This window comes from Leopardus geoffroyi, chromosome C3 (assembly GCF_018350155.1).
Source record: "Leopardus geoffroyi isolate Oge1 chromosome C3, O.geoffroyi_Oge1_pat1.0, whole genome shotgun sequence".
In the NCBI taxonomy this organism is placed as follows: domain Eukaryota; kingdom Metazoa; phylum Chordata; class Mammalia; order Carnivora; family Felidae; genus Leopardus; species Leopardus geoffroyi.
Window position 1 is genome coordinate 123,735,898 of NC_059338.1, and position 21,164 is coordinate 123,757,061.

General features: G+C 37.7%; 1 protein-coding gene across 6 annotated transcripts in view; it reads left to right on the forward strand.

Moving 5' to 3' along the window:
• Positions 1–20,845, forward strand: part of IMPA1 (inositol monophosphatase 1) — a 36,811-nt gene extending 15,966 nt beyond the window's left edge. For all 6 annotated transcript variants that reach the window (XM_045454749.1, XM_045454751.1, XM_045454748.1 and 3 more), the window contains 2 exons: positions 17,815–17,966; positions 18,859–20,845. In XM_045454749.1, coding sequence (XP_045310705.1) covers positions 17,815–17,966; positions 18,859–18,974 — 268 coding nt within the window. In that variant the 3' untranslated portion in view covers positions 18,975–20,845. The remainder of the gene's footprint in view (positions 1–17,814; positions 17,967–18,858) is intronic.
• The last annotated feature ends 319 nt before the right edge of the window (positions 20,846–21,164 follow it).

The window sequence follows — 21,164 nt, forward strand, 5'->3', positions numbered from 1 at the left end:
CTCTGCCTCCTAACTATTATTGCCATTTGCTTGGTACATGTTGGTCCACTTTTATTTGTAGCCCTTTTGAATCATTGTTTCAAGTGTGTCTCGTGAATACAGCCTGTAATGGAGTTTTGTTTTAAAATGAATTTAATTTTTTTTCTTTTAACAAAACGGGCCTGTTCATTTGTTAATATGACAGTTTAGTCTCAATTCTACCCTTTAGTCTTAGTTTTTTGTTGGACTTAACAAAAGGACTGCTACAGGCATCTTATAAAGTTTTCCCGGTCACCTTAAGATTGTATGAAGCTCATCCTTTATGGGTTCCTTGGGAAGGGCACATGTGCATAAAGTTCCATGAGTTCTGGCACGTTCCAAACTCTTCTTCTGTGGCTTTGAAACTTGAACAGCTTGGCTGGATGTAATATCCTTAAGAAACAAAGTATGGACTAAATTTCTTGAAAATGCTGTTTTACTGTTGCCTTGCTTTGTGTGTTGCTTTTGAGAAATCTGATGCCATTCTAATTTTTTTGGCTTTTTAATTCATGTTTTACTTGGAGGCTCTTTTTGTTTTGTGTTGCTTTTTTGCTTTTTAATCTTTCTAATTGTACAATGATCTAGGAATTGCTCATTCTGGCAGTTTTCTCCTTTAACATGTATACGCATGTCTTTTTTTATTCAGGAAAATCTTTGAATTATAGTTCTAAAAATTTTTTATGTTTATTTATTATTGAGAGAAAGAGAGACACAGAGCGTGAGCAGGGGAGGGTTAGAGAGAGGGGGGAGACACAGAATCCGAAGTAGGCTCCAGGCCCTGAGCTGTCAGCACAGAGCCTGTCGCGGAGCTCGAACTCACAAACTGTGAGATCGTGCCCTGAGCCGAAGTCGGTCGCCCAACCGACTGAGCCACCCAGGCACCCCTGAATTATAGTTTTAAATACTAATTCAGTTCTCATTTTCATTTTCTGTTCTGTTTTCATTTCTTCAGGACACTAGTAGTAATGTTCAACCTGCTTTGTGTCATCTTTTTCAACCACTTTCTCTCTGACCCTTTTTACTTCTTTCCTGTATTGCTTTTCCTCATTGCCCTTCATTAGGTTTTTATTGGCATCTGTTCTCCTAAGGGTACCTTGTAATCTACTTTTCATTCATGATACAGTTTTGTCTCCCCCCTCCCCCATCTTCTTTTCTGAGGTTTATGCATCTTTTATTTCTTCCTTTTCCCACCCCATTTCTACAGCAGTTTTTTTGAATTTCTGAGTTAACTCCCTGCCCCACCCCCGTATTTACAAACATTTGTTTGAGGGTATTTAATTCAGGTTGGATTGATTTCATTTTCTGTTTTTTTCAGTCTCATTGTGGACTTTTTGGGGGAGACTTTATCAGGCAAAAAAAACAAAAACAAAAACCAAACACTTTCATTAGCAAATGTCTGATATTTTATAGTAGTTCTGTATGGATGTGGTCTCCTTTTTTCTATTTCTGTTCATTTTGTGATCAGGGTTCCTGATTTCAGAACTTTTTATTCCCAGTTCTGCCCTTCTGTGCAGTTTATTTTATGATAATAAGTTGTGGTGGGCGTTGGGGGTTGGCGTATGTTTCACTTTTATTTCTGTAGGATCCTTAATTTTTCACTAATTCTTTTCCGTCACTTCTTAGTCTAAAAGGGGTGGCACTTTTCTTAAAATTTTTCTTGAGCTATAATTGACATATAACATTCCTTTCTTTTTTTTTTGAGAGAGAGAGAGAGAGAGAGAGAGAGAGAGAGAGACAGAGCACGAGTGGGGGAGGGGCGGAGAGAGAGGGAGACACAGAATCAGAAGCAGGCCCCAGGCTCTGAGCTGTCAGCACAGAGCCGGACGGAGGGCTGCAACCCATGAACCAGGACATCATGACCTGAGCCGAGGAAGTCAGATGCTAAACTGACTGAACCACTCAGGCACCCCAGACATGTAACATTATTTTAATTTCAGGTATACAGTATAATGATTTCATATTTGGATATATTGTGAAATGATCACCACCACAATAAGTCTAGTGAATATCTATCATCACATAATAGAGTTTTTTTCTTCTTGTAGTGAGAACTTTTAAGATCTACTTTCTTAGCAACTTTGAAATATGGGATACAGAATTTTTTTTTTTACATTTAATAACTTGTTTTATTATTTTATTTTTTTAAATTTACATCCAAGTTAGTTAGCATATAGTGCAACAATGATTTCAGGAGTAGATTCCTTAATGCACCTTACCCAGTTAGCCCATCCCCCCTCCCACAACCCCTCCAGCAACTCTCAGTTTGTTCTCCATATTTATGAGTCTCTTCTGTTTTGTCCCCCTCCCTGTTTTTATGTTATTTTTGTTTCCCTTCCCTTATGTTCATCTGTTTTGTTTCTTAAAGTCCTCATATGAGTGAAGTCATATGATTTTTGTCTTTCTCTGACTAATTTTGCTTATTATGATACCCTCCAGCTCCATCCATGTAGTTGCAAATGGCAAGATTTCATTCTTTTTGATTGCCGAGTGAATTCCATTGTATATATATACACCACTTCTTTATCCATTCATCCATCGATGGACATTTGGGCTCTTTCCATACTTTGGCTATTGTTGATAGTGCTGCTATAAACATGGGGGTGCATGTGTCTCTTCAAAACAGCACACCTGTATCCCTTGGATAAATGCCTAGTAGTGCAATTAATTGCTGGGTCATAGGGTAGTTCTACTTTTAATTTTTAAAGGAACTTCCATACTGTTTTCCAGAGTGGCTGCACCAGCTTGCATTCCCACCAGCAATGCAAAAGAGATCCTCTTTCTCCGCATCCTCACCAACATCTGTTGTTGCCTGAGGTGTTAACGTTAGCCATTCTGACAGGTGTGAGGTGATATCTCATTGTGGTTTTGATTTGTATTTCCTTGTTGATGAGTGATGTTGAGCATTTTTTCAAGCGTCGGTTGGCCATCTGGATGTCTTCTTTAGAGAAGTGTCTATTCATGTGCCCTGAACATTTCTTCACTGGATTATTTGTTTTTTGGGTGTTGAGTTTGATAAGTTCTTTATAGATTTTGGATACTAACCCTTTATCTGATATGTCATTTGCAAATATCTTCTCCCGTTCTGTTGGTTGCCCTTTAGTTTTGCTGTTTGTTTCCTTCGCTGTGCAGAAGCTTTTTATCTTGATGAGGTCCCAGTAGTTCATTTTTGCTTTTGTTTCCCTTGCCTCCGGAGATGTGTTAAGTAAGAAGTTGCTGTAGCCAAGATCAAAGAAGTTTTTGCCTGCTTTCCTTGAGGATTTTGATGGCTTCCTGTCTTACATTGAGGTCTTTCATCCATTCTGAGTTTATTTTTGTGTATGGTGTAAGAAAGTGGTTCAGGTTCATTTCTCTGCATGTCGCTGTCCAGTTTCCCAGCACCACTTGCTGAAGAGACTGTCTTTATTCCATTGGATATTCTTTCCTGCTTTGTCAAAGATTAGTTGGCCACATGTTTGTGGGTCCATTTCTGGGTTCTCTATTCTGTTCCGTTGATCTGAGTGTGTGTTCTTGTGCCAGTACCATACTGTCTTGATGATTACAGCTGTGTAGTAGAGCTTGAAGTCTGGGATTGTGATGCCTCCTGCTTTGGTTTTCTTTTTCAAGATAGCTTTGGCTATTCGGGGTCTTTTCTGGTTCCATACAAATTTTAGGATTATTTGTTCTAGCTCTGTGAAGAATGCTGGTGTTATTTTGATAAGGATTGCTTTGAATGTGTAGATTGCTTTGGGTGGTGTTGACATGTTAACGATATTTGTTCTTCCTATCCAGAAGCATGGAATCTTTTTCCATTTTTTGTGTCTTCTTCAATTCTTTCATAAGCTTTCTATAGTTTTCAGTGTATAGATTTTTCACCTCTTTGGTTAGATTTATTCCTAGGTATTTTATGGTTTTTGGTGCAACAGTAAATGGGATCAATTCCTTGATTTCTCTTTCTGTCGCTTCATTGTTGGTGTTTAGATTTGCAACCATTTTCTGTGCGTTGATTTTATATCCTGCAGCTTTGCTGAATTCATGAATAAGTTCTAGCAGTTTTTTTTTTTTTTTTTTTTTTTGTGGAATCTTTTGGGTTTTCCATGTAGAGTATCATGTTGTCTGTGAAGAGTGAAAGTTTGACCTCCTCCTGGCTGATTTGGATGCTTTTTATTTCTTTGTGTTGTCTGATTGCAGAGGCTAAGACTTGTAATACTATGTTGAATAACAGTGGAGAGAGTGGACATCCCTGTCTTGTTCCTGACCTTAGGGGGAAAGCTCTCAGTTTTTCCCCATTGAGGATGATACTAGCATTGGGTCGTTCATATATGGCTTTTATGATCTTGAGGTATGCTCCTTCTATCCCTACCTCTTGAAGGTTTTTATCAAGAAAGGATGCTGTATTTTGTCAAATGCTTTCTCTGCATCTATTGAGAGGATTATATGGTTCTTGTCCTTTCTTTTATTGATGTGATGGATCACATTGATAGTTTTGCGGATATTGAACCAGCCCTGCATCCCAGGTATAAATCCCGCTGGGTCGTGGTGAATAATGTTTTTAATGTATTGTTGGATCCAGTTGGCTAACAATATCTTGTTGAGGGTTTTTGCATCCATGTTCGTCAGGGAAATTGGTCTATAGTTCTCCTTTTTAGTGGGGTTTCTGGTTTTGGAATCAAGGTAATGCTGGCTTCATAGAAAGAGTTTGGAAGTTTTCCTTCCATTTCTATTTTTTTGGAACACCTTCAAGAGAATAGGTGTTAACTCTTCCTTAAATGTTTGGTAGAATTTCCCTGAAAGCCATCTGGCCCTGGACTCTTGTTTTTTGGCAGATTTTTTATTGCTAATTTGATTTCCTTACTGGTTATGGGTCTGTTCAAATTTTCTATTTCTTCCTGTTTCAGTTTTGGTAATGTATTTATGTTTCTAGGAGTTTGTCCATTTCTTCCAGATTGCCCATTTTATTGGCATATAATTGCGCATAATATTCTCTTATTATTTTTATTTCTGCTGTGTTGGCTGTGCTCTCTCCTCTTTCATTCTTGATTTTATTTGGGTCCTTTCCTTTTTCTTCTTGATCAAACTGGCTAGTGGTTTATCAGTTTTGTTAAGTCTTTCAGAGAACCAACTTTTGGTTTCATTGATCTGATTTTTTTTTTTTTTTTTTGGTTTTGATAGCATTAATTTATGCTCTAATCTTTATTATTTCCTGTATTCTGCTGCTTTTGGGTTTTATTTGCTGTTCTTTTTCCTTAAGGCATAAGGTTACGTTGTCTATCTGTGATCTTTCTTCCTTCTTTAGGGAGGCCTAGATTGCTATATACTTTCCGCTTATGATCCCCTTTGCTGTGTCCCAGAGGTTTTGGGTTGTGGTGTTTATCATTTTCATTGGCTTCCATATACTTTTTAATTTCCTCTTTAACTTCTTGGTTGGCCCATTCATTCTTTAGTAGGATGTTCTTGAGTCTCCAAGTATTTGTTATCTTTCCAAATTTTTTCTTGTGGTTGATTTTGAGTTTCATAGCATTGTGGTCTGAAAATATGCATGGTATGATCTCAATCTTTTTGTACTTACTTAGGGCTGATTTGTGTCCCTATATGTGGTCTATTTTGGAGAACGTTCCATGTGCACTGGAGAAGACTGTATATTCTGCTGCTTTATGATGAACTGTTCTGAATATATCTGTTAAGTCCATCTGGTCCAGTGTGTCATTCAAAGCCATTGTTTCCTTGTTGATTTTTTGATTAGATGATCTGTCCATTGTTGTCAGTGGGGTGTTGAAGTCTCCTACTATTATGGTATTACTATCAATGAGTCTCTTTATGTTTGTGATTGATTTATATATTTGGGTGCTTTCACATTTGGCACATAAATGTTTACAATTGTTAGGTCTTCTTGGTGGATAGACCCCTGGATTATGATATAATGCCCTTCTGCATCTCTTGATACAGTCTTTAAAGTCTAGATTGTCTAATATAAGTATGGCTACTCTGACTTTCTTGTGTTGAGAATTAGCATGATAGCTGGTTCTCCATCCCCTTATTTTCAATCTGAAGGTGTCTTTAGGTCTAAAGTGAGTCTCTTATAAACAGCATATAGATGGATCTTGTTTTCTTATCCATTCTGTTACCCTATGTCTTTTGATTGGAGCATTGAGTCCATTGACGTTTAGAGTGAGTACTGAAAGATATGAATTTATTGCCATTATGATGCTTGTAGAGTTGGAGTTTCTGGTGGTGGTCTCTGGTCCTTTATAATCTTTGTTGCTTTTGGTATTTATTTATATATATATTTTTTTCATCTTTTCTCCCTTCAGAGAGTCCCCCTTAAAATTTCTTGCAGGGCTGGTTTAGTGGTCACAAACTCCTTTAATTTTTGTTTGGGAAACTTTTTATCTCTCCTTTTATTTTGAATGACAGTCTTGCTGGATAAAGAATTCTTGGCTGCATATTTTTCTGTTTCAGCACATTGAATATGGGATACAGATTTATTAACTATAATTACCATGTAATATATCCCCATGAATTATTTTATAACTGGAAATTTATACCTTTGGACCCCCTTTATCCATCTTGTTCACCCTCAACCCCTGGCACCCACCAATCTGTTTTCTGTATCTAAGCTTGGTTGTTGTTTTGTTTTGTTTTGTTTTGTTTTAATGTTTATTTTAGAAGGAGAGAGAGCACGTGCACGCAAGCACAGGGGAGGGGCAGAGAGAGGGAGACACAGAATCTGAAGCTGGCTCTAGGCTCTGAGCTTTCAGCACAGAGCCTGATGTCGGGTTTGAACTCAAGAACTGCAAGATCATGCCCTGAGCCGAAGCCAGATGCTTAACCAACTGAGCTACCCAAATGCTCCATATTTTGTTTTGTTTTTACATTGCACATATACGTGGAATAACCAGTCTTATTGGACTCTCCCCAAGAAGTACAGCTTCCTTGAAGCTGTGCGGTTAGGTTCTACTTTTTTTCTAGTGCCTTCTCTGTAAAGAGAAGTCTTTACATACATAATCTTGCAGGACTATGAATTACCAAATTCTTACCTGTTTTCAGAATTTTTGTATTTGTTGTCTCACTTTTTCTTTCTTAGGGTAGTTAGCTTCCCTGGGGCTGCCAGGTTAGGGTCTGCATATTTTCCAGCTCCTTCCATAGTAGGGCTATGAATTACCAAATCCTTATATGTGTTCAACGTATATGTATTTGTTGTCTCACTTCCTGTTTAAGGTAGTTTTGTCTGTGTTCCTTCTGGGTCCTCTGTTCCCTTCTTGCGACAGTCTTTTCTGCCTCCTCTCCCCAACTTAGCATCTACAAGCTTTCGATGCTCTGTTAGGATTTTTTTGTTTGTTTGTTTGTTTTTCCCTTTACTTACAGGTAGTTTGAAAATTTGTGTTTTCTGGATCCTAGAACTGCTGAAGGAATTGGTCCTGTGGGTTTTATTTGTCCTTGTTAATTTTTATTTGCTTTTTGTGGAAAGATAATATGGGGTTTTAAAATCGGAATGCCAGGAGCACCTGAGTGGCTCAGTTGGTTGAGTGTCTGACTTCAGCTCGGGTCATGATTCCACAGTTTGTGGGTTTGAACCTTGCAGCAGGCTCGTTGCTGTCAGTGCGGAGTCCATTTTGGATCCTCTGTTCCCTGTTCCCCACCCCCCCCCCCCGTCTCTGCCCCTCCCCTGCTCATGCTCTCTCTGTCAAAAATAAATAATAAACATTAAGAAATAGAAATCAGAATGCCACTATTATTCCCCAAACCTGAGTACTTCTTTAATGGAAGTTTTGTAAATGAAGAAATTCAAAGCAAATATTACAGTTATATACATTTGTCCTTAAAAGAGAAGCTAGAGTTTTGAGATTCCTAAATTTAATGTAGTTAATGTCTATGTTAAGTACCATTTCTCTGACCTTTATTGTAGTTGTTATCATGAAAAAAAAGACCTAATAATAACCACAGATTTTTGTATTTTATTTCACTATCAATTGTTTGTACCTTTTTCCTTCTGAAAATATCATTAAGTTGTAAGACTCTGAGAACTGACCAAAGAACATCTGAAAATGCAGACTTATTTGTAGGTGAGTTGACTCAGGTTCAGAGAGATGTGAGGTAAGGTAGATGGGGTATAAGGTAGATGGAGATGTGACTAGAACCCTGACTTCCCAGACCATATCTCTTTCTTCAACATTAGACTTTTCTTTTTAGGAGTCAAGACATTCCATGTATAGTTTGGCCATTGTACAAAGTATAATTCTAGGCTGTAAATCTGTGATCTATATAGTAATAAAATAGAAGAGAGGAGTTTGTCAAGAAGGTATAGGACCAGGGCGCCCGGGTGGCTCAGTCGGTTAAGCGTCCAACTTCGGCTCAGGTCATGATCTCACAGTCCATGAGTTCGAGCCCCATGTCGGGCTCTGTGCTGATAGCTCAGAGCCTGGAGCCTGTTTCAGATTCTGTGTCTCCCTTGCTCTCTGACCCTTCCCCATTCATGCTCTGTCTCTTTCTGACTCAAAAATAAATGTTAAAAAATAAAAAGACAAAAAAAAAAAAAAAAGAAAAAAGAAGGTATAGGACTTAGGGGTGCCTGGCTGGCTCAGTCTGTAGAGCATGTGATTCTCAATCTTGGGGTTGCGAGTTCAAGCCCCATGTTGGGCATGGAGCCTACTTAGAAAAAAAGCTATGAAACCTCCCAGAATGATGTCCTTGAGGGAAGAGCAGTAGGATTTTAAAAAAGCTTGCAGCTACGATGTGGTGTTTTAAAGCAAGGACTTTAACTGTGGGAAAATAAAATGGTTATGTTATTCATAAAGGAGCTGCAAGCACTCTACAACTTTAACCTTTTATGTTTCCATTGAAGTCAAAAGTAAACAGTGTGACCTTTTAGTTTTGGATTTTCTTAAAATTATAAAGAAATGTGCCAGGAAAATATTACCAAGGAGAAATGCTAATTTATTGATTTTTTTTTTCTGTGATCTTTTGCATTTTGCTGATTCTTGAGTTTTTCAATGTGAATTCAGAAGGGTTACACACACACACACACGCGCACGCGCGCTCGAAACTAAAGGGAGTCATAATTTGAATGCATGCCTTAAACAAGTAGGAACAGTCTAATAGGTTCCTAATTAGGAAATGACATTTATGAGGCAAAGTTAAATCATTATGGGTCTGTTTCCTTTAATTTTGGGAGACTTACTTAGGTGAAATGCACTGTTTGTTTACTGCTGTGTTTTCTGGCATCATGGTTTAGGGAATAATTTCATCTTAAATATAGTCTATGAGGTCCTTTTATATGCTGGGCACTCTCCCAGGTGCTTTACATCAGTTTATTATGACTATTAAAACAGTGGTTCAAAATAAGTTGGTATCCCCATTTTGATGACAAGAAGAGTAAAACATGAAAAGGAAACTTTTTCAAGATTATAGTTTTAAGCAGTGGCAAAAACTCAAATCTCTAAGAAGAACTATCTTCAGTATCACAATTCTGTAGAAGCATCAGACTAAGATAGGATTCAGAACACATTTGTACAATGTAGACCATAGCCTTAATTATTTGGTAATTGAGTACCCTCTGGTAATATTTGTCTGTAAAAGAATGTTCTTTCTGACTATAAGACTCCTTGCCTGAGAGCCCATTATATTTATTAGAAATGGACAGAAGCATTACCAGTATGTATCGCTATCGTTCCTCCAGCCTACAATTCTATCTGAATAGAATACCAAGGGGTTATTCATGAAAGATCTTGGTATTTGCTTTCTAGGACATGAGCTATGGACCATCACATGTACTGTGGGACAAGGGAGAAAATATGCCATTCTTCATATAAACTAACAAAAGCCACTAAAGTTAATTTGGTTTTATGTATTTGGAAAGCAAACATCCGTTTAACATTTGTTACTAGTTCTTTCTTAAATTTGATATACAGTAAGACAAAGGCAGTAAAACCTTTGACATCAAATTTTAATCATTTTTAAATTGCTTTGGCACAAAGGATGTACTGAGGCACAATGTTATTTTTTTCATATTTTAGATACAAAATAAATACATTAGTCATCAATTCCTGTTTCTTTTTAAAAATTTTGTGTTTTTTTTCAACCTTTATTTATTTTTGGGACAGAGAGAGACAGAGCATGAACGGGGGAGGGGCAGAGAGAGAGGGAGACACAGAATCGGAAACAGGCTCCAGGCTCTGAGCCATCAGCCCAGAGAATTTTTGTGTTTTTTTAATTGAAGTATAAACGTATGGTAATAGATTAGCTTCAGGTGTACAACATAATGATTCATCAATTCTGTATCTTAGTGCTCACCATGGTAAGTGTAGTTACCATTTGTCACCAAACAATATACAAAATTATTGATTTTGTTCCCTATGCTGTACTTTTCATTTCCGTGAGTTATTTCATAACTGTAAACCTGTTTTCTTAATCCCTTTTATCTATTTCAGCCATCCCTCCACCCACCTCCCCTCTGGCAACCATTATTTTATTCTCTATATCTAAGAATCTATTTTTGTTCATTTGTTTTGTTTTTTAGATTCCACATATATTGAAATTATATGGTATTTGTCTTTCTCTAGCTTATTTTGCTTTGTGTAATACCTTCTAGGTCCATGCATATTATCACAAATGTCAAGTCTCATTCTTTTGTATGGCTGAGTAATATTCCATTATGTCTGTCTATTCTATTTCCCATCTTCTTTATCCATTCATCTGTTGAAAGACCCTTGGGTTGCATCCGTATCTTGGCTATTGTAAATAATGCTGCAGTAAACATAAGGGTACATACATCTTTTTGAATTAGTGTTTTCATTTTCTTTAGGTAGTGCATCCAGTAGTGCAATTGCTGGGTTATATGCTATTTCTATTTTAATTTTTTTGAGGACCTCCCATACTGTTTTCCACAGTAGCTGTGCCGATTTAAATGCATGAGAGTTCCTTTTATGTGAATGCTGCAGCTAGGACTCCTAGTAGCATGTTCAAGAAAAGTGGTCTTGTTCCTGTGCTCAGAAGAAAAGCTTTCTCAGGGGTGCCTGGATGGCTTAGTCAGTTAAGCATCCAAATTTGGCTCAGGTTAGGATCTCAAGGCTCATGGATTCAAGCCCTGTGTTGGGCTCTGTGCTGACAGCTCGGATCCTGGAACCTGCTTTAGATTCTATGTCTCCCTCTCCCTCTCTGCCCCTCCTCTGCTTGTGCTCTGTCTTCCTCTCTCTCTCAAAAATAAACATTAAATTTTTTAAGAAGAAAAGCAGGGCATCAGTATTTCACCACAGTATGATGTTATCTGTGGGCTTTTCATATATGGCCTTTATCATGTTGAGGTATGTTCCCTGTAAACCGATTTCGCTGAGGATTTTTAACATGAACAGATGTTGAAAATTGTCACATGCTTTTTCTGCATCTGTTGGGATGATCATGTGATTTTTAGCTTTCATTTTATGGATGTGCTGTATCACATTGATTGATTTGCTAATATTAAACCATCTTTGCATCCTTGGAATGAATCCCACTTGGTCATGGTGAATGATCATTTTAATGTATTGTTGAATGTGGTTTGCTAATATATTGAGGATTTTTGCATGTTCATCAGAGATAATCTCCTATAGTGTTCTTCTTTTATAATGTCTTTGTCTAGTTTTGGTATCAGAGTAATGCTGGCCTCATAGAAGGAATTTGGGAGCTTTCCTCCTTCTGTCCTTTAGAATACTTTGAGAAGAATATGTATTTGTGTGTGTGTGTGTGTGTGTATTTTCTTTTAGTATTGACTCTTTAAATATTTGGTACAATTCACCTGTGACTGCATCTGGTTCTAGACTTTTGTTTGTTGGGAGTTTGATTACTGATTCAATTTCGTTGCTAGTTACTGGTGTGTTCAAATTTTCTATTTCTTCCTCATTTAGGTATGGAAGTTTATAGGTTTCTAAGAATTTATTCATCTAGGTTGCCCAGTTTGTTGGCATATGATTTTTCATAATATTCTTATAATCCTTTGTATTTCTGTGCTATAAGTTGTTTATCCACCTTCATTTCTGATTGAGTCCTTTGTTTTTGTTGATGAATCTGGCTAAAGGTTTATCGGTTTTGCCTTCGTGGAGAACCAGTTTGGTGTCATTGAACTTTTCCATGGTTATTTTTAGTCTCTGTTTTATTTCTGTTCTAGTCTTAATATTTCCTTCTATTAGCTTTGGGCCATAGTCTTTGTCTAGATTTCTTAGTTTAAGGGTTTGTAAGGTGTTTGAGATTTTTGTTTCTTGAGTTAGACCTGTATTGCTATAAATTTCCCTCTTAAAATTCATTTTTGCTGCATCCCAAAGATTTTGTACAGTTGTATTTCTCATTTATCTCCATGTATTTTTACTTCCTCTTTGATTTCTTGGTTGACCTATTGATTGTTTAGTAGCATATTGTTTAGTCTCTGTGTATTTGTATTCTTTGCAGGTTTTTTCTTGTAATTGATTTCTAGTTTCATACTGTTATAGCCAGAAAAGATGCTTGATAGTATTTCAATCTTGAATTTATAGACATTTGTTTTATGGTCTAACATGTCCTGGAGAATGTTCTATGTGCACTTGAAAACAACGTGTATTCTGTTTTCAGATGAAATGTTTCATATATATGCTAGGTCCACTGGTCCAATGTGCCATTCAGGATACTGTTTCCCGTTAACTTTCTGTCTGGATGGCATATACATTGATGTAAGTGTTGTGTTAAAGGCCCCTACCATTATTGTATTACTGTCAATTTCTCCGTTTAGCTCTGTTAGTAATTGCTTTATATATTTGGATGTTCCAATGATGGGTGCATAGATATTTACAATTATTAACCCTGTTTTTAAATTTTTCCCTTTATCATTATATGATGCCCTTCTTTGTCTTTTGTTACAGTCTTTGTTTTAAAGTCTGTTTTGTGGGATATAAATATTGCTGCTCAGGCTTTTTTTCCACTTCTGTTTGCATGGAACCTTTTTCCATTCTTTAAGTGGTCTAAAGTGAGCCTCTTACAGGCGGCAAATGGATAGGTCTTTTTTTTTTTTTTTTAATCTGTTCATTTACCCTGTATCTTTTGATTGTAACATTTAGTCCTTTTATATTAAAAGTAACTATCCATAGGTATGTAATTATTGCCGTTTTTTGTGCCTTATTTTCTGGTTCTTCTCTATTCCTTTCTTCTCTTGCTCTCTTGTGGTTTGATGGCCTTTAGTATTATGCTTGGATTCCTTCCTCTTTTTTTTTTTTTTTTATTTTTTTTTTCGTTTATTCATTTTTGGGACAGAGAGAGACAGAGCATGAACGGGGGAGGGGCAGAGAGAGAGGGAGACACAGAATCGGAAACAGGCTCCAGGCTCTGAGCCATCAGCCCAGAGCCTGACGCGGGGCTCGAACTCACGGACCGCGAGATCGTGACCTGGCTGAAGCCGGACACTTAACCGACTGCGCCACCCAGGCGCCCCTCCTTCCTCTTTTTTTGTGTTTTCCTATTTATTATAGGTTTTTGATTTGTGGTTGCCATTAGGTTCCTATATAAAATCTTATGGGTGTAGCAGTTTATATAAAGTTGATGATTGCTTAAGTTTAAACATATTCTAAAAGCACTAAATATTTACTTCCCCACCCTTGTTTTATGAATGTCATACATATATATGTCATATATATATGAATATATTTTTTTAAAGTTTATTCATTCATTTTGAGAGAGAGAGAGCAAGAGCATGAGCAGGGGAGGGGCAGAGAGAGAGACAGAATCTTAAGCAGGCCCTACACTCTCAGTGTAGAGCCCAGTGTGGGGCTCGAACTCCCGAACCGTGAGGTCATGGCCTGAGCTGAAATCAAGTCAGACACTTAACTGACTGAGCCATCCACGCACCCCACGAATGTCATATTTTATGTCATTTTATTTATGTGTATCCCTTGACTCATTTTGTATATTTTACTACTTTCATGGTTTTTTTTTTTTTACCTCCATACTGGTTTTATAAGTGATTTACCTGCCTTTATTATGTGTTTGCATTTATCTGTAAATTTTTTCTTTCATAATTTTCTTATTATTATGGCCTTTTCTTTCCACTCAGGATTCCCTTCAACATTTTGTGTAAGTCAAGTTTGGTGGTGATAAACTCCTTTAACTTCTGTTTGTCTAGGAAACTCTTTATCTCTCCTGTTCCAAACAGTTCTGTTGCTGGGTAGAATATTCTGGTTGCAGATACTTTCCTGTAAGCGCTTTGACTGTATCATGACACTACCTTCTGGCCTGCAAGTTTCTGCCAAAAAAGTCAGCCAGTAGCCTTATGGAGTTCCCCTTGTATGCAACTGTTTTTTGCTCTTGCTTTTAAAATTCTTTTAATAATTAACATGGCAAGGGGCACCTAGTTGGCTCAGTTGGTTGAATGTCCGACTTTGGCTCAGGTCATGATCTCCAGCTCGTGAGTTCGAGCCCCGCATCAGCCTCTGTGCTGACAGCTCAGAGCCTAGAGCCTGTTTCAGATTCTGGGTCTCCCTCTCTGCCCCTCCCTCACTCATTCTCCCTCTCTCCCTCTCTCAAAAATAAATAAACTTTAAAAAAATTTTTTAAAAATAACATGGCAAAAATGATGTAGGGAGGTGTGGACTTCCTTGGGTTCATCTTGTTGGAGGGTCTCTGCCTCCTGTATATGGATGTCTGTTTCTTTCAGGTTATGGAAGTTTTCAGCTATAATTTATTCAAATAAGTTTTCTGCCCCTTCTTGCTTCTCCTTCAGAGAGCTAATGTTATTATGCCTGATGAAATCATTGAGTTCTCTTATTTTTTTCTTTTTGCTATTCAACTTGGTTGCTTTCCATTTCCCTGTCTTCCAGATCACCAGTCTGTTCTTGTGCATCCTCCATTCTGTCGTTGATTCCCTCTAGCATGGATTGAGTTCTTCATCTCTGATTGGTCGTTTTTATATTTTTTCTCTGTCAAAGATCTCAGGGATCTTCTACTTTTTTTTTCTCCCAAGTCCAGTGAGTATCTTTATGGCCATTACTTTGTATTCTTTATCAGGCATATTTTTTATCTCCATTTCATTTAGTCTTTTTGCTGTGATTTTTTTTTTCCTTGTCCTTTCATTTGGAACATAGACAAAATGAGGAGACGGGACTAACTCTCTGTGTTTATTTCTGTGTATGAGGAAGGTCTGTTTCCTGCTCTTGAGAGAAGTGGCCTTGCGAAGGGAAGTTTGTGGTGCCATGTAGCACAATGCCCCTTGGTCACCAGCACCAGGCACTCCTGGGATATCTTCTCTGGGGGCTGTGCACACCCTACTGTTGTGGCTGAGTCACGTTTGCCTTTAGTCCAGTTGGCTGCAATAACCTATTGTGTGTGCTGTGGGCACACTGTGCTGGGTTTGGTCACTGCATGCTTGTATGTGGGAGGTGTCTACACCTACTCTGCCCTAGCTGTGGGCCCACCAGAGGGCAGAACACTCTCCCTGTGGGGCTCCCTGAGAGGCTTTCTTCGGAAGGGGTGAGCAGCCATACTAGATGTCTATACCCAGTCTTGTCTGCTGTAGCTGTAGGCTCACCAGGTGCAGGGCACCCTTCCTGGGTGGTCAGCTAAAAGGTTTGGCTTCTGGAACTGTGGGTGTGCTGGTGTGTGGGGTTATCTACCCCTCTATCCAAGGGAGAGTCACTTGGTCCCTGCCCAGGCTGCTTGCAGGATGTGGTGGGGCAGGAGCTGCATTTGGGGAATGCCTGTCGAGTTGTGGGAGGAGTTGTATGGGGTGGGTCTGCAGGTGAATGTGGGGGTGGGGCAGGTGGTTCTAGCAAAATAGAAGGAGAATGCACAAGTTCGCACATGTATTTGGCTATTTAAGCTGGGGGAGATGAAGGGAAGTGGTGCCTGCCTCCACTTTTGTTCTTGGAGAAGTTTCCTGAAGATGTGTCATTGCACCACATGTTTTGTGATAGTAAATGAATCTATCTTTCCACATATACCACAGGCACTTTTCAAGCTACTGCTTCTATGCTGTGTCTAGGCTGCGATATTTATTATGGGTTACTTATTTTGGGTTGTTTTAGGGTAGAGACTGTTTCCTATTGTCTTCCAGCTTTTCCAGAACTAAGCCTGCTCATTTTAAAAGTACCTGGGGTTAAACCCCACTGATTTTAAAAGCTGTGAACTTAAGCCCCACTCATCTTCAGGGCCAATGTTACAGGGACTTGTATTCCCGGTGTGCTTCCACAATGCCTAGGGTACGTGGCACGGAGCCTGATCATCTCACTTCTCCATGCTTGTGGTGACCTTCCTGTTTGTGGTTAGTCTCACCAGAGGGCTTTGGTTCCCAACTGCATGTCTGCCCCTTTTACCCTTTTGGTCTGGTCTCTCTATGATTAAGCTCTGTTCTGCCAGACTCTGGGTCCTTGTTCAGTTCGTTGCACAAATGTAGCTGTTGGCTTGGTGTGTCTGTAGGGAAGGTTGAGCTCAGGATCCTCCTAGTGTGCCATCTTCCAGCTCTCCCCCAACTCCTGTTATTTCCTTTTCTGTGAACAGATAGCATTGCCTTATATTCAGAAATTTAAACAATTACAAAAGGAATTTGAGGAAAAACCATTTGAAAATTACTTGCAGACATGATGAACCCTTTTTCTTAAACATTTCAGTGTGTGTTCCTTTAATAAGGGGGATACTCCCTAACATAACTACAGTTATAAAAAATCAGGAAATTAATGGCGATATATTACCTAATATAGTGGCCTTACGCAAATTTTGAAAAATAGATCCAAGATCCAATCTAGGATCAAACATTGCACTTAATTGTCATTTCTCATCAATTGTCTTTAATCTGGAACTATTGCTTAGTCTTTGTCTTTTATGATCTTGCTATTTTTGAAAAATGTAGGCCAGTTATTTTGTAGTATGTCCCTTGATTGGGGTTTGTCTGGCTTTTTCTTTAAAAAAAAAAATTTTTTTTTCAACGTTTTTATTTATTTTTGGGACAGAGAGAGACAGACCATGAACGGGGGAGGGGCAGAGAGAGAGGGAGACACAGAATCGGAAACAGGCTCCAGGCTCTGAGCCATCAGCCCAGAGCCCGACGCGGGGCTCGAACTCCCGGACCGCGAGATCGTGACCTGGCTGAAGTCGGACGCTTAACCGACTGCGCCACCCAGGCGCCCCAATTGTCTGGCTTTTTCAAGATGAAAGTTACATAGGGACATCTGGGTGGCTCAGTTGATCGTCTGACTTTGGCTCAGGTCATGATCTCATAGTTTGTGGGTTCAGGCCCTGCATTGGGCTTTGTGCTGACACTCTCTGCTCCTTCCCCACTTGTGCTGTCTCTCTCTCTCAAGAATAAATAAACATTTAAAAAAAATTTTTTTTGAGAAAACAAAAGATCAGAGTTACATTTTTGTCAGGAATGCCAGACAAGCAATGTTGTCTCTCAGTGCATCATAGGAAGAGGTACTTGATACCTTTTTGTCCCATTGGTGATAATAAATTATATCACTTGATAGTGGTAGACCATTATAAAGAAGGTTTCCCATTATAAATGCAGGCATATCTCAGCGATATTGCAGGTTTGGTCGTAGACCACAGCAAAAAGTCCAGTCAGATGAATTTCTTGTTTTTTTCCGGTGCATATAAATTGTGTGTTTATTTTACCATGGTATATTAAGTGTACAACAGCATTATGTCTAAAAAGACAGTGTGCATACCTTAATACTTTATTGCTAAAAAATGCTAATCATCTGAGCTCATCATAATCACTGATCACCGTAACAAATGATGAAACAAATCATGAAATAATTTTTTTTTAACATTCTCCATATTCATTCAAATTCTCTCAATCAACCCTTAATCTTATTTTTAAATGTTATTTGGTAGGATCCGAGGTGTTGGAACAGCAGCTATTAATATGTGCCTTGTGGCAACTGGCGTTGCAGATGCATATTATGAAATGGGAATTCACTGCTGGGATATGGCAGGAGCTGGCATCATTGTTACTGAAGCTGGTGGAGTGCTAATGGACGTGACAGGTAAAATGATGGGACACTGAAGCATTTTTCTCTCTGTTGGACTTTCCTTTAGTTACAGCTTTTTTCTTTTAATGTTTAACATATACTACACTTAACCTGTTGAAGGCAAAACAAAAACAAGCCATGTGATTTTCTGCAAAATCAGGATATCAAATTTTGACAGGCAAGGAGGGTAAAAAGCTAATTGTAATGTGGGACTAATAATGATAGATGGCTAAGCCTTTTTAAAGGTACCAGGAACTCTTGAGAAGCTATTAGAAAAGTAGAGAAGGTCACCGAATCTGAGGATTGTACCAAGAGCTCTTTGAATGGTGATCATGGTGGTAGTTGACAGTGAATGGTCTCCACCATCACTTTGTGCCTTGAGAGAGGCTGACTGCTTGCTTTGAACTGATGAAGTTTTTTACAGTGAACCAGGCCCAGAAGTATTCACCAGGGATCTGGGAGAAAGGCAACGAAGAAGGGAATGGAAGAAGAGTGGTATGAAATGCTTTGGAGGCAAATTTCATGAACATAGGTTCCCAAACATTAAAGAGGTAGTAAGAGTAATAAAAAGAATTGAAAAAGAACACACAAAAGAAGGAATAGATGAAACTAATATTACACTGATGTTAACTGGAATTTAAATAAAGACTAAAAACTGTAAAGATAACCTTTTTCAAACTGGTATGACAGACACCACAACCCCCTCAAAAAAAACCTGGTACTTATTAAAATACTCTTAAAACTCATTTATGCATCACCAGAGCTTAAACATTATGGTTCTGCGACAGAGTAAAGGAAACTGAAAGTATTAAAGTACTATGATTGACCATAGTACATATTGCTGTACTAGTTTTACAGGAATTCTTGTAGGAGATATAACCATTTTCCATATTTGGTTTGATTTTAGGTGAGCCATTTGACTTGATGTCACGAAGAATAATTGCTGCAAATAGTAAAACATTAGCAGAAAGGATAGCCAAAGAAATTCAAGTAGTACCGTTTCAAAGAGATGATGAAGATTAACTGCAACAGCCTCGCGTATTCAGTCACGGTTCCATTGCCCCTGTATTTGCTGACACACTGATGATGTTATAAAATTTAGGACGTTTATTTCAGATGTATAATATGATTGGCTTAAGTTGTCTTTGATATCCAGATTAAAAAATTGCAGTTTGTTGTATATTTTACTAAGACTAGGTATGCGAGAATACATGAAATGTTGCATTGTTTTAACAAACTTTGCTTGTGAGAGTGCGCTTTGGGAAAGATATACAGGTAGTTGATAAGACAAAGTATCATCGACTGAAATAGCAGTTTAGAGTTTCTAAGTATATATGAGCCTCTGAAATTCTGACTGTGTACATAAGCATTCTTAACTACAAAGTTAACTTTTTGGAAAAAAATTTTAGTTCCCAAAGCCATATTTAATTAAATTTGTAAGAATTAATGGGTCCTTCCTAGACCAAGGTTTTTTTTCTTTGCAGAGAACCTTGTTTTATTCATCAGTGTACACGTAGCACCTAGCAGAGTATTTGTTAAACATGGGCAGTCTAAAAATAAGCATTCAAAAGATATTTTGAAAGTAGCAATTCCTAGTTATACATAAAGCAATGAGCTCACCCTTTATTTTTACTGCAGGTGTTAAAGATGATCTCATCCTTTTCATATTTTACAATATCATTCCTTTTAACTCTTCACATTGCCATATCATTTCAATTCCTGTACCATCAGGTATCCTTTCTACTTGTGGGCATTTCTGCAGTTAATGTTTTCCAAGACACTACAGTATTTGTTTGGAATCTTTTAAAGTCCCAATGTTTAAAAAAAAAAAGTTTCAAAACATTATCAGGCATCTAATTTAAATTCTATAATTAGAGTATCAAATTGTACTAAATTCAGGGGCTCCTGGGTGACTCAGTTGGTTAAGTGTCCGACCTCGGCTCAGGTCATGATGTCACGGTTCGTGGATTCGAGCCCCGCAGCAGGCTCTGTGCTGACAGCTCAGAGCCTAGAGCCTGCTACAGATTCTGTGTCTCCCTCATGCACTCTCTCAAAAACAACCAAACATTAAAAAAAACTGTACTAAATTCAATATTAATGTTTGAAAGTTGTTCCTACTGATCTTGTTGTGCACAGGAGACCTACAATCTGGCAGGTAAACTGTATTATTAATTGGTGTTTTTTTCCCCAAACTCCTTAATTTTGTTGCCACTGGATTCTATTCAGTCTTTAAATATTCCTTACTAGTCTTTGTCTTAGGAAACTCAAAGAAAATTGTTCCGGTTCATAAACATTTTAAGTAAGGTCAATTGACTGCTTAGCCTTGTCCTTTGACACTTGAATAGACTATTAATTTTTGTTAGTCTCATGTGAACCTTGTATTTGATAAAAGGAAAAGTACATTTATAAAGTTTAAGGTAGGGGATTATTGTGCACTTCAATATACTAAGATTTGAGTATTGTAATTATTTACTGTTGGTCATGTGCAGTAAAAATATACTGTATTCTGTGGTTAATTTTGCAATTAAATTTATTTAAGATTCGTAAAATTTTAAGTATAACTGAACATTGTTAAAGTTTATAGTTTATGTTTGAGATTTGTGTTGAGTTGTAAATGTTGACACTTGCAGTTGTGGCTGAATATATGGTCTTGGGTTTTTTTTGTCTACAGTTTTCTCAACTTTTCTAAAAGTCTTTTAGAATAATTTTCCAAAAAGTAGCTTTTTTTCCCCTAAATGCAATTAATTAGATAATTTGTGGCTGAAATTTCTTTAGACATTGAAAAAAAGAGGTTTGACAAGTGAGTTATCTGCCAATAGTTTGTAAACCTTCTAGCAGTTCCTTCTAGTATTTACCTTCATCATTTTAAAGGTATATTAAAGGATATTTAAAGGATATATTTAAAGGCTATATTGTGCTATATATTTGACTTTATTCATTATTTAAACTTGCTGTTATGGAAGATGGGGATTTTGTACTTCTAACTCCCCCTTGAGCTACCTTTACATCCTCCTTTTCATCCTCTTATAGTAATTACTAATTTACTTAATATAATCTTTGTTATTAAGTTTATATTCAGTGTTCAAGGACTTTCATTCACTGATTAACCAACTAGTATGTTATAATTATAATTATATCTTCTTACCTGTGTAATTTTTGTTCTTCCTGAGATTAACACATCGTCCCCAAGATTATAAAACCTCTTTATTAACT